General features: G+C 40.7%; 1 protein-coding gene across 1 annotated transcript; it reads right to left on the bottom strand.

The window, feature by feature from the left end:
• Window positions 1–1,885: 1,885 nt before the first annotated feature.
• Window positions 1,886–13,223, bottom strand: lmbr1l (limb development membrane protein 1-like). Its single transcript, XM_028409242.1, has 17 exons — window positions 13,004–13,223; window positions 8,846–8,930; window positions 7,537–7,570; window positions 7,066–7,205; window positions 6,342–6,445; window positions 6,107–6,230; window positions 5,959–6,027; window positions 5,805–5,869; window positions 5,580–5,652; window positions 5,402–5,488; window positions 5,208–5,284; window positions 5,043–5,120; window positions 4,886–4,959; window positions 4,658–4,748; window positions 4,478–4,544; window positions 3,967–4,128; window positions 1,886–3,453 (listed from the first exon to the last, which is right to left on the bottom strand). Exons 1-17 carry the CDS (start codon window positions 13,067–13,069, stop codon window positions 3,368–3,370), a joined length of 1,482 nt encoding a protein of 493 aa, XP_028265043.1. The 5' UTR covers window positions 13,070–13,223; the 3' UTR covers window positions 1,886–3,367.
• Window positions 13,224–13,333: the final 110 nt, after the last annotated feature.

Below are 13,333 nucleotides of genomic sequence, written 5' to 3'. Positions count from 1 at the left end.
GGGTGGTGCATTCTGATGTGGCTCCACACTCACTGGATGATTCTTGGCCTGTGTGCTGTGGTTTTGGGAGATAATACACCAATCACGTCATGTTGAATTCAGGTGCACCACAGAAAGTGATATGAGTGAACACAATGCTGTGATGTGGCCTATATGAAACAGAGCATCAGTGAGTGTAGTTAAGGCGATGGTGGAACTGAAGTGGACAATAGACTGAGAAGGGTGGAACTTCCTGGCTGCAGACTAGCAGGTCAAAGGTCAGACATGATGCTATACCTTGTTTTGTGAACCTGACCTGAACCAGGCATAGATAACATAATACATACTTGGACTATGCTGTTTGAAACGATGCCTTTCACTGGGAGTTAGCCTGTTACACACAAGGCCAGCACCAGTCAACTGTGTGAAGCGAGTGTGCCGTGAGTGTGCACACAGGATGGCGGGCAGCTACGGCCGGCGGACAGTGTGTCTCATTATCAGTTGATTAGCAAGCAAGTCTCGCCTTTTCCTGAGCGATTCTGTATTTGTAAGCATAGAAAGCAGGGAATAATAGCGCCTAATGCACTTTGGCACAAACTTCAAACAGTTGACTGTCAGGAAAGCTAATCTGTGTCTTTTCCCCCTCTTCATTCTTATGTTTTGACAATAAAGATAGCCTATCTCATCCCATTACAAGCCTCCCACCTCCCGTCTTGTCCCCGACATGTAGTCGTATAGAACGTGTGACAATTTGATTGTACTGCTATCAACTTTTACTTTTTGCTGCTGAGAATGGTGCGCACATTTCAAATGTAGTGCACCTGAAAGATCAAGAATTTAATCCAGTTAAATATTGTCATTACCATACTCATTAACTAAGCTCTGTATCTCCATCATCTAATTCTAGATTTCAGGAACTTAATGGCACACATGCACCTAAAGTTTTATTTTACTGGAGGATATGTTTCAGCTTCATTTAGAAATCTTTAGGCAATGTCCTAACTTAAGTTCATCTCATTGAAAACCATAAAAAAGCAAAACAATTTCCCCCAGGGATTAATAACTTATTTCTGAATCTGATAATGACTATGAATTGTAATTTTTTTTATTGATATGGTCTTCTGAATCCTCATCTTTTAACACGCACAGTCTTCCTGGGCTTGTTAAGCATGAATTGCATTAAACTCTTTGATAATGTACTAACATTATCAAAGAGTCTGCCCCTCACACACCTTATATTTGGCCTATGTGTCACTTCCTTGTAGGGTAAGGAGCCTCCAGATGTGAGAGTAATGTTACGGCGGCATTTTGAGTTCATTTCCTTTCAACCAAGGAAACGCAGCACAAAACAAAACCTTAACCAAATAAGCTTAATTAAAACATCCAACAAAACAAAACAAGAAATACAAACAAAAAATCAAGAGGGAGAAATTAATCAGACTTGGGGGGATTTTCTTGAACTGACTTCAGAAAAATGAAGAGAGGAAATGAACAATAGGCAAGGAACAGGAATGGAAGAAAGGAGGTGGGTGGTGGTGGGGATGTGAAGGAGTGAGGAGTGTCACTTCTCCTGATTTGCAGGGTTTTTATCTGGCATTTGCATTGAAGAGGGGAAAGCGTGGGCTACGGCTGTAGTGGCGTCGTTGAGTGGACGACGCTGACAGACAGGCCAAAATATGGCTTTCTTCTGCTGCTGATTAAAGAAGCGCAACAAGAGGGTGGAGGGACGTAGAAGACAGATACCCACGTCAGGCACACACACAGGCAACATTTCAGTGTTGCTACATTTCCTAACATGTAACCGCATCAAAGACACAGTTTACAGTAAGTCACCCTGTGTACCCGAATGGACACAAAGAAGTTAAAAAACCAGAGACAGCTTTATTGCTTTCTGTTCATAAAACAGTGAACAATAACGGTTATAAAATCAGTTTTAAGAAAATCTGACATATCAGAGCATGTAAAAAGTAAACAATGAACACTACTTTTTGTCTTTGAGAACAACTCTAAAGATTCTTTTGTCTGAAACATATTACATTCAACATGGTTAACTGTCCAAAAAGAGAAATGAATCAAGGTGTAGCAGAACCCACGATGCCCATAAATAATGATAAAAAACATTATAAATGTTATGTTCCAAAAATCCAAAAGAACATTCCCAGAGAAAAACTGAAATTAGTAAACTTTAGAGTGCTCTATATAAATACATATATTTAACTAACTAGAGAGATAGATGACAACAACACAGAGCAGTTGCTGTTGGATGTGAGACACACACTGTCCCCTGCTGGTCACACCAGCAGCAAAATAACCTGCTGATGCAGCAGCAAAAGCAAACGGTGACACAGAGTCACCAACACATAGTGGACGATGAGATCAAACAGAAAAACAGAACTGCAAGGCCTAACAGTTACATTTTGCCGTCTGAAAAATATTGAAGTATTTATTTTGAACATGAAGGAATGAGATGAAAAAAAAAATTCACAGAATATTGGTAGAAAAAAAAAGATTTTTGGTAACGTTTAAACGTGTGCTTTTAATTAATTAAGATATTGCACTTTCCCACAAATTCTTAATGATTCACAGTTTGATTGGTCTAAGGCAGAGGTCCTTAATGAGTCACATGGCATTCCAGGGTCTTTCATAAGACAAAGTGTAAAGCTTAAGGTTTTGTAATCACAGACTAGACTTTGAACTCAGTAAACTTACTGTCCTCTAAAATGCTGCTCTACAATAATTTATTAATTCTAATAGTAAACTGGGTTTGTCAGTCTCCCTGTGCAACCTGCAGAACCGTAGATGGTCAAGGTTTTGTGTGTCCCATTTTAACAACTTACATAACACTGGTGCAGACTGGAACTTCAAACAAATGGAAGCAGAAGATTCCTAATCTTAAAATAGTGGTACAACCTAAGAGGAAAGCGTGGGGAAGAAAGAGAGCACATTATCGACCTAAGGGAGGAAGAGGAAATTATGTCACAGCTACAATGTAATATTTCAAAATAACTGCTGACTTTCACTTCGACAGAGCAACAGCCATCCAAGGATCCTCTTTTTATATAGCATCCGGTTTCTCTCTTATTGTCACTCTGACAGGACTCCCGATATGGCTTAAATCCCTTTTCCCTAATCATAACCATTTGTACCAGGACCTCTATTTGCAGTCAAATAGTGGCACAAATGGACCCTGATATATTGGTCCTTAAACATGGCATTGAGCAGTGCAAACAGACACTTCACCTTCTTCAGCTTCTACACATGGGGCAACCCGACCCATGTACCAGCCGACAAAGGGACTGAACTGTGAATGCCTTTACTCCAAAAAGGTGCACACTTGGTGTGGCTCCATTTCAAAAGTTAGAGAAGGCAGTGATAGGTAAGGAAAAAGTCACTGGATTTTAGACAGTCCACTGGCCAAGAGGAGTCTGAAGGGGACCGTGGAGCGTGACACAGTTAAAGGTAGTCTATGGAGACCTGCAAAAGAAAGAGGAAAGAAATTGGCCATAACATCACACAATCACACGGTAAAGCACTGCATTCACAAAGCTTAAGAAAGCGAGTCCTTTAAGTAAAATAAGTCTATTAATCTCAGGACAAAAGTAATCTGGGAGGCAATGGGAAAGTGCAGGAGAGCTGCCACGGTACAGAGATGCTATCTGCACAGTGAGGAAGCAGATTGCGTGTATGTGTGTGTGCGTTTGGCGTGCCCATGCTCCAAGTGCTTGTTTGTGTTGGGTGGAGGCTTAGAGGGCGTGTGTGTGCTGCAAGGGGTCGAGGGCAGTGTGTCTGAAGGTCCCCAAGGGGACCTGACTCTCTTCTTGTCCCTTTACAATTTCCTGAAAGAATTGTATTCTTTCTATCTAAGGAAGAGAGACCTGCCCATAGGGAAATGGGGCCAAAGGTGGGGAAACTTTTGACTATTCAAGTGAATTTCTCTGCTCACTCACTGCTAATACATTTACTAAAGTAAATGTTACATAGACTGACCAAAGGCACGGATGAGCTCCCTCTGTACTGCCCAGGTGACCGTCTTTATGAGGGAGGCAGAGGTGAGACCAGCAAACATCATGTTGTACAAAAAGACGATGTAGAAGTTCCCGAGCCAGTTGTACCGACCAAAGTCTCCCAGCAGATCGAAGCGGGTGATTCCTGACATGAAAAACAGAAGCACAAGAAAATGTTTCACTTGTGAATGAACTGCTCAAGCCAGGCCTCACCTGCAAGTACAACATTCATGGCATTCAAATGCCCTCTTGTGGGCATTATTGAAATTACAAATAAAATGTTGATTCAGCAACCTTTGCCATTTACATTAAATTTAAAGAAAGAGAACCAGAAAATATAATTAGCAGAGTCACAGACAATCAATAAAAAGCATTTCTCATATACAACCTGCTTTATTAAGTATCTTAAAGGTGAACACACAGCATACTTTAAATCTGCTGAATAACACTGTGACAGGGCTGTGGGCATAGAATCATTCATGCTACATTCTTACCAAGTGTGCGTGAAAAGACTGGGAGTGCAGAGCTCAGGATGAGCAGTGAAACACAGTTTGCAATTATCTGAAAGAAACAGAAATTCAACAGTGACTTTCCTGTGTAACAATAGAGGCATCACCAGTTTCTGGCGCAATTACTTTGAGAAAAAACACCTACAATGGCTGACTGTCAGGTACCTGTGTGAGATTGGTGTCCTTTGCACGAGGCAGGAGGCTAGTGAAGAGAGGAGAACTGTAAAAACCCACAACCGAGGATACCATTAAATAGCTGCAATTGATTTTAAGGAAAATAAGACACGCAGAATGTAAATAACATCCAAAAAAGGCAGCATGTATGTATGTGACAGAATGAGACAAGGGCAGGGTGCAACTCAAATGGACACGACTAGATAAGTGAAAGGATACAGAATAAGGACAACTTGAACAGCAGCACCCAGTGAGCCGAACATAGAGAAGGATGCCATCCCCAGGTGAGGATCCTACAAGAAAACAAAAACAATAAATCAGTTTACACAGATCATTTAATATAGTTGTGTGTCTTGCTGTGCCTAAAATTCCTCACCTCCATTCCTCTGGGCATCGCTGTCTCATCCAGCAGCAACTCCAACACATTGAAACACACCATCAGCACACACATCACCTAATGACAAATGAACAGCAGTTACACACCCAGAAAAAAGAACCTTCTGTAAATAAATGAAAGCAATTCTTATCATTATGGATGTACCGTCAGTGCAAGGAGAGTTAGCATTGCAAGTGGATAGCCTAGGTTTCGCTGCCACGGGGAAGCCTTCCTACGCATCTCTGCGGAAAAAAGAGAAAAGCAACAACAAAAAAATAAGTGTGCAGTAACACATTTTAATACAATATAACCACAGTGGGACAAACACTGGATAGATCAGCTCGTTCAGTCAGTCTTACCCAAGGCGACACGCTTGCTCTGGACTGTTTGGTACTCTTTTTTTAAAGCCTCCACATTCAGCTTGACCCAGCATGACGTACTGCCACCTGCAGCCAGACACACGACAGACAAGAAGTCACTCAGTTGTCTATAAACAGACTCATGAGAAAAGGAAAGTTTTCATTTTCACCCACTTACAGTTCAGTTTTCTAGAGAGTGAGTCTTCTTCAAATGTGGTGCAGCTTAGTGTATCTTCTACATCTTCCAGCAGCTGGAAAAGCACGATTGACAAGATCAATTGGTCATTCAGGAAATTACAATTCACTTACATAATTTAAAACACATTTAGAAAATCTGCAGTTGTCTGTTTTTTGCTCATATAGATGCTAATAAATTATTACAGACATTGCTTTTATGGCTTACCCGTGGTTTAACTAGCAGGCTGCCTGTGACACTGAACATTCGAGATAACCCAAAGGGAGTGCACACTGAGGAGAGAAACACATAGGTGATGACCTGCAAGATTTATACAACACAAAGACACTGCAGTAATTGTGACTGGTTGAGATGCACTCACACAGAAGCAGCAGCACTCCACACAGAGAGATGCCTGAGTACAGGTAGGGAAGGTAATACTCCCACAGGTCTGAAATTCAAAGAAAAACAATGTAAGTAACTCTATGAAAAGCTAGCCGCTGAGAAATCAATGAGGTGAAGTGCCTCACCATAGAGGCTTTTCCGGGCTATGTTGTCATGGACAAGGGCAGATGCCACCCACACGATGCCGAGCACAAGCAGTGCCAGCAGCAACAGCAGTACGACTGCTTCATACACTCGAGCCATGACTCCCTGCACAACCAAAGCAGATGTTCTGTGACAATGGGTCCAAATTCAGATGCAAACAGTATGCATGTGAAGAATGGTATGTCAATTGTGAGCCAATGCAAAAAAAACTGCTACCTTTCTGGACCCTGCAAAACCTTCAGATTCAGTGAAGAAGTAGGCAAAGGGCATGAGGAAGACCAGGGACAAATTGGAGAAAAGAAAAACTAGGTTCCACAAGCCTGACAAGAGAAAAGAGAAAACGTTTTTACTATGAACATTAGTGTTAGAATTGCAGTAGAGTATCTTAGCAGTACTACTGTCAACCACTGTGAGGCACAATCCTGCCAAACAGTGCAGCATGATAGGACAGCTTTACAGTCACATTCACAGACAAAAAAGGACAACAATTAATAACTAATCCTTGTGTTTCTTCAAAAAAAATATTTTCATCAATTCAAGTAATGAAATCCTCACTTTATAAGTCTCAGATTTCAGCTGATGATATAAGAGAAGAGCAACTGGTGTGATCTTAACCTTACATCTGCCATAACATTTTTAATTGGTTCCATGCTGCTTTCTACACCTCACTAACCAGTTTTCTAGCAACACATAATTTGGAATGTGACACCAGGAAGAAGGAAAAACATTAAGACTCCTGTAGCACCCAACAACTTCTGTTTAAAATTGTATGAAGTAAACAGCTGAATATTTAATTTAATGTTAATTATCCATATTTGGACTAGCCTGATGTGTAGGTTTGCATCCTGATCCTTAAATCAGTGCCAGTTTTAAACAGTAAAGCTTTTTACAGCATGTCATATGTTTAATGTGATAAATGAATAAAAACAGTAAGATGTACCATGAATAAGTGAGCCATTGAGCCACTGCATGTAGTAGCTCTGTGGGAAGGTGAGTAGCACCTCATTGGACAGAATGGAGATGGGAAGAAGGAGCACAGCACATACTGCCACAGACAGTGTGAACGTACACAACCACAGCCTGGGAGGAGGAAAAAGACACTCTATTAAGTGAACTGACACGTGTTTGTGTTTAGTCTTAGTCTCAACGACACAGGCAAGGTGAAAGTCTACAGTGGCTATGAAGCAAGTAACACAGTGCCAGCGTGTAGGGACAAAGGGCAGTGTGGCAGTGAAGTTGCCCCATCCACACTAGCCATACTAGCATACACAAAACAGGGCAATGAATAGATCTACTGCCAAATGCGCTGGTGTCACTATACATGTCAGATTGATTTGGTGGCTGCTCAATTCTTCACAGTGAGTGAATATCGATTGCTGTTGGCCAGTTAATTATTAGTTTTTTTACTTACGCAATTTTATTGACAGTGGCATCCTCAATATCATCTGAAAGAGAGGAAAGAGACATGCAGTGATTATTATACAAATGCCAGACTATGTTATTTGGCTTTTAAAGAACAGGCTGTAGCACAGATGTGATCAGATAGACTGTGTGGTAGGTAAAAGCAGCCTAGAGCTGAGTGTTGAAGCAAACATCCTACTGGCCAGAGTGAAGCAAGAGAAGGGGGGTGGGCATGTTTGGAAGTTTGGAACATTCTGTCCAAGCAAGACCACAACTCAAGTAAAACAGAACTATGTATGAAAACTGCATCAAGGAAAAAAAACGTGTAAGTGGTTTTGTATATCCTAAAACTACAAAAGTAAAAAAAACAGCAGATATTTAAACTTTAGTGCATGCACTGCTGCATTTAGCAAAGTATGTGACACTGTAACATCTTCCTTAGAAAATACCAGCACTGTTGTTAATTGATGAAGTACAGCTAGAGGAGCAAACCCAGTTCTTGGCTACCTAAAGTGAAAAATAACAGGCAACAACAAATAACTTTGTGTGGCAGTATTTCGCAATTGTCGTTTAGCTGCAGGGCACAACCGTTCTGTTGTTGTCAATGTACATACAACTTTAACAGCAGGGGGTTAATACATCCGCCCAACAAGTCCCCGGTTGTAGCCCAGCCCCAGCTAAGCACAGACACTTGGCTAGTTGGACATCTGTTTCCAATAGTGGCAAGTTATTGGATATATTACGTAACTGTCAACCCAGTACCGCTGCACAAATAACTTCTTGTTTTAATAAATGAAAACATCCAAAATATTCAAGTCTGTCACACACATGTAAACATTATGTGTTACTATGTGTTCAAAGCAACGGTTACAGTTATTTCTCTGCGCGTAGCCAAGGGCCTTAAGCTTCAACTCTGTTTATCTTGTAGCAGCATTTTTTTTCCACCACACCTCCACTGCCTGTTCCACAGAAAAACAAGCTGAAAAAAAGGTAACATGTTATGCAACACATCTTCTTCACATCTAGTCTGCTGCAGCCAAGATGCAAGGCCTTAGGATGGTCCAGCTATACATATACATATATATAGAGAGACTACATTATTTAAAATAATATAGGTAGCTTTTGAACAGCACCTGTGCTTGCCTGAGGTGTTGCCCACATACTATGTGGAAATTCCAAAGAACAGATGTAATGAGTAATCTTGTCAACTCTGTTAGTTTCCCTCTAGGCAATTCAGCCCTTGAGTCTTTGATGGGAAGTGCTCTCACAGGATCAGTGTTTACGTGGTGTATATATCCATATTTCAACACTCAACCCACCTGTGACAAACTCAGCCGTCTTCTTAAAGTGTGTGAGGATAAGGTAGGACACCATGTAAAGGCATGTAAACAGGAGTACACATATCTGCAGAAGAGAGAGACACACATGAAAATGTGGTTCAAATAGAAGACAGTGTTTTACTCTGTCCAGCACCGTTGATAAACCACACATCAATTTAAACTGGTGCATATCTCTGTTTGGTATATTCTTAGAAGATGGGCGCACAGAAAACATACATGAGACAGGAAGCAAAGAGAGACGGGATATCTGTTCTAAAAAACAGTCTATAGGAATAGAGAGACATATGGAGTCTGAAGATTATCCCTTTATTCCCACAAGTGAAAAGGGTGAAAAAGATAAACTAAGGGATTAAGAGAAGTTAGAGAAAGGGGTAGCCCCCACTCTGTCTGCAAAGGGCATTGGCTGACATTAAATCTGCAGCAAATTTAGGTTAAACCTACATTCACCCAGCAATCTGTTGTCTGGCACATCTTTAAACATTACACATACAAATATCTTATACAATATTAACATGTATATCAGTTCACATCCATCAGCAGTTTGGCTCAGCTCATCATCATGTAGGAAAAAAACTTCAGTCTATATGTGAATGTCTATAACCAGCAATGTCAATAACAATCATGTTTTAAAACAAATCTAAAAGCAATCAAATCTTCTGGGAACCAAACTGTCTGAACATTTTATTGCCAGTTGATTAAATATGCACACCAAAGCATTGGAATGAATGACACATAAACTCAGCAGAGAGTCAACGTCAATCAAAACATGTTTGCAAGGGAGCTCCAAAGGGAGCTCAAAGAGAGCCAGGCATGCACAGCAGGATCTAGACATTTGTCCTGAGGTATCAACAGCGCCAAACAGAGTGAGAGTAGAACCAGTTTCTGAATACACTTTCTGTTGCAATAAATTAGTCCAACACAATGTACTATGACAAAAGCCCTAAAGCAGGAGTGATTTATATCGCAATTTGTGTGGTTGTCTTGTTGTGGGAATACATATTGACAAACCAAAAGAGAACTGGAGATGTAATTCAGACTCACATTAAGACTACATTTTGCCTTCACCTGCCCCAAAATATTTATTTCCAACTAAACATGGAGAAAAGCACAACAATCAGTGGTAGCATACCAACTACATCACACAAAGAACTACACACAAAAACTAATCAGCTCAATCAGCAGAATTGTTTAGTAATGCAGTCCAATTTGGCAAGGAGCTAGTCACATTTAATCCAACAAAAGGAAAAGCAGGAAACAAAGTATGGAACTGGGTGAGAAATAGGTGGAGGGGCAGAATAACACTCTTTGAGTCTATGCTTGTGTGGACACGTGCTGAGTGGCCGTGTTGTGAGGGTTGTGAGCTTGAAATACATGGCAGGCTACTGAGCTTAAAGGATTTCAGGGTCCAAAGACACTTCTTTGTGTTGAACACAAGTCCCACAGCAAAGCGTCAAAATCACTTAAAACAGTAAAGTTCCTAACTGTTCACATCCTGCCTATAGTTCCTGTTGAGAAATCAAAAGGACCAGAGGATTGGCAGTGACCAGATTGTGTTTGAGCCAGGGACCCCCTGGCATTTCAGGGGCATCTTGCCCAGCTAACACAGTCAGAAAAAGACAGCCCATGTTTACAAGTGGAGTAGACTAGGCAAGACCAAAGATTTTCAACACCCAGTAATAACTTGAATAATGCAAGGCGACCTGAAAAGATCCAATATTTGTAGGAATCATTCATTTACAATTCCAGATAGTATCAGTGAAATTGACTAGATGCACAAAATATTACACATTTCCTTCTAAACCTTTTATGCTGCTTATGTAAATGAATTTTTCCACTTACACTCCTGTTTACATGTAGAACACAGTGTTCCTCACTGACTCCTTCAAGCTTTCCTCAAGATATATCCCCAGCATATCCTTCTGATATCCACATCTTTCACAATATTAAAAAGTAGGTGTAAATCGCCCTCTGACCAGAAATGTGGGACATTCTTTTGGCCAAGCAGCTGGTCTGCTGCTTGGTTTGTGTACAAGATACAGGGCTGTCTGTAAACAAACTACAGTGAAAGCCTCTACTGAGACATCTAATCCAAATGTGCTGCACCTAGGTCAAAAGAATACTTCTCAAAATTGAAATACTAGCATATCTACATCTTAACTGGAAAATGCCCATATCTGTACTATCATCACACTCTGAATAATGTATTAGTGTGCAGGTAAATGTACCTGTGATTGTGATGTTATGGTGACAAGATACTTTAATGTGCGCTGATGCTGGATGTCCCATTTCTAGACTGCAAGATCTTATCATGACCTTTTATTCTGCTAGACATTGATCCTTCGTGATCCCTCAGTAGGTACAGGGTGGGGTCTGTGGCTGTGTGCTCCGGGCTCTCCTGGTTTTTACATCACCTCACAATCTACATTCACCAGATGACGTTATACAAGATCATTTACAATCTAACATTAACTCCAGAGTATTTGTTATTTTGCTGAATCATCCAATTGGGTGAAAATTGAGCTATAATTTACTCTGTATTGACTCCAAATAAGGCATAATCAACATGATCTCATCAGAATTTGCTCCTGACATAAAGGTGGAAAAAGTAACCCATAAACACCTCCCTCTCTATGTCTGTCAAGCACACAATTTTACCATTTAGCCTGATTGATATCTAGATCCAACAACAAGCACTAATACAATTAGTCTGTTTGTAGCTTAGAGAATACAGTAAGTATTTTGTTTTTTTAAAGAAATAGTAAATTAAAATGTTCTGCTTATTGATCAAAAGCAATTACTTTGCTAATCTCAATTTCAAAGCATGATATTTCCTGTGGCAGCAAATTTTAAGGCTTTTTCCCCACAGAATTTTCTGATATATGAATACAGATAGTCCTAAACAAGCCTCAGATTAAATTGATGATGGAGCAGCCATAAAATTGTGGGACCCATTTTCTGTGAGAATTTAGATCTTCATCATTTTAAAATACACTGATCGATGTTAGGCTTGGACTAAAGCCATTAATAACAGACGTGATTTAGGTAGCATGGTGAAGGGGTAGTAAGCTCCAGACTAGCCAGTGGCTAATAGCATTAGGTCTTTAGGTGAAAGGGACAATGTCAGAACAAGGGCATTACAATCACACAAGCATTTCATCGATTAGTAGAGTTCAAGCATCTGGATATGGCCTCTACTGAAAGCAGTGTTTTATTGTGGCATTATAAGAATATCATCTTGTGATCCTCTAAGTGGATGGACAGAGAAACTGAATAATGTTTTTAAACACCTTCAATAATAAAGATTATTTTGCTTTTCATGATGAGAAGCAACAAGGCTTTTTTTCTAACTTGCTGTGTTTTTGCTCCTATGACGTGTGAATGTCTGCTCTAGCTTAGCCAGTTCAGTCTATCTGCCCTGTTCTTTTATTTGTTTTTATTTATTTTATTTTTTTTGCTGCTGCAGTGACTCAATCTCCCACTGGGACTTCAATATTATATAATGCAACCCAACAGGCTCTCTCCTGACAGCCTATAGCTGCACAATTTTTGCCAATCTCCCTGTGCAGTACAGCCTAGATTAAAAACACCAAAACCACTGAAACGTGCAACACTGACATTATCATTTATGATCCACTGTATCAGTAATATGTTCAATCAGAGGAAATGAACAGCTTGTGAGGACTGATTGTGCCTTTTTAAGGGTTAAAGGTCAGTATCCGTGTGTCTTGCTGTAACTAAAGCGATCTTTCTGCCAGGTCTGAAGTTCAACAAGGACTCTTGGCTTTACACAAACCTGAGTCAAGTATGGAGAGAGACGAAAGCGAGTAAAACACACCAACATTACCGTGGTAAATCAGAAAAAGAAGCGCGACAACGCTCTGCAGTAACAAGTGACCTGCACTGATGATCAGCTAACCGTGACAACAAGCTAACTTCAGACACTTGCAGATATGTTTGTTGAAATGTGAGACTTTTCAAGCTTGCGGATGAGTTGTGCAATCGTTAAAGTCTGGCGAAACACGTAAAAACAGTTAGAGCACCGTGACCCTCTCGCAGTGATTAGATTAGGCAACAGATTGTTGCGTTTGTGGCGACCCCCTTCTTATATACACATATTAACCGTTCAGCTTTACTTACTATTGTCTCCCGGACACGGTTGTGGAAAAGTTGCTCTCTAATCGACACGTCGTCCGCTTCCATCATACGAAACCATAACAGTATCCTCAGGCTTTAAAAGGCGCTGAGGGAAACTGTTAAAAAAGTTAAAGACTGGGCATCTTCACAGAAACTTGGCTAGCTAGCAGGGCAGCGCCGCTTTAAACGGCTAAACTCAACTGCTGCTGCTGCTGCTGCTGCACTGAGCTCAGCAAAGAGGGGGTCGCCAGGGGGCGGGGCCAGGAAGGGAGCTGTCAATCATCCTCACAGGAGTTCAGTGCCATCATCACTCAAACAAATTACAGTGTGCTT

This window comes from Parambassis ranga, chromosome 7 (genome assembly GCF_900634625.1).
Source record: "Parambassis ranga chromosome 7, fParRan2.1, whole genome shotgun sequence".
NCBI classification, from domain to species: Eukaryota; Metazoa; Chordata; class Actinopteri; family Ambassidae; genus Parambassis; species Parambassis ranga.
The sequence above is the reverse complement of the archived record's forward strand: the minus strand, read 5'-3'. Positions and strand labels throughout refer to the sequence as shown.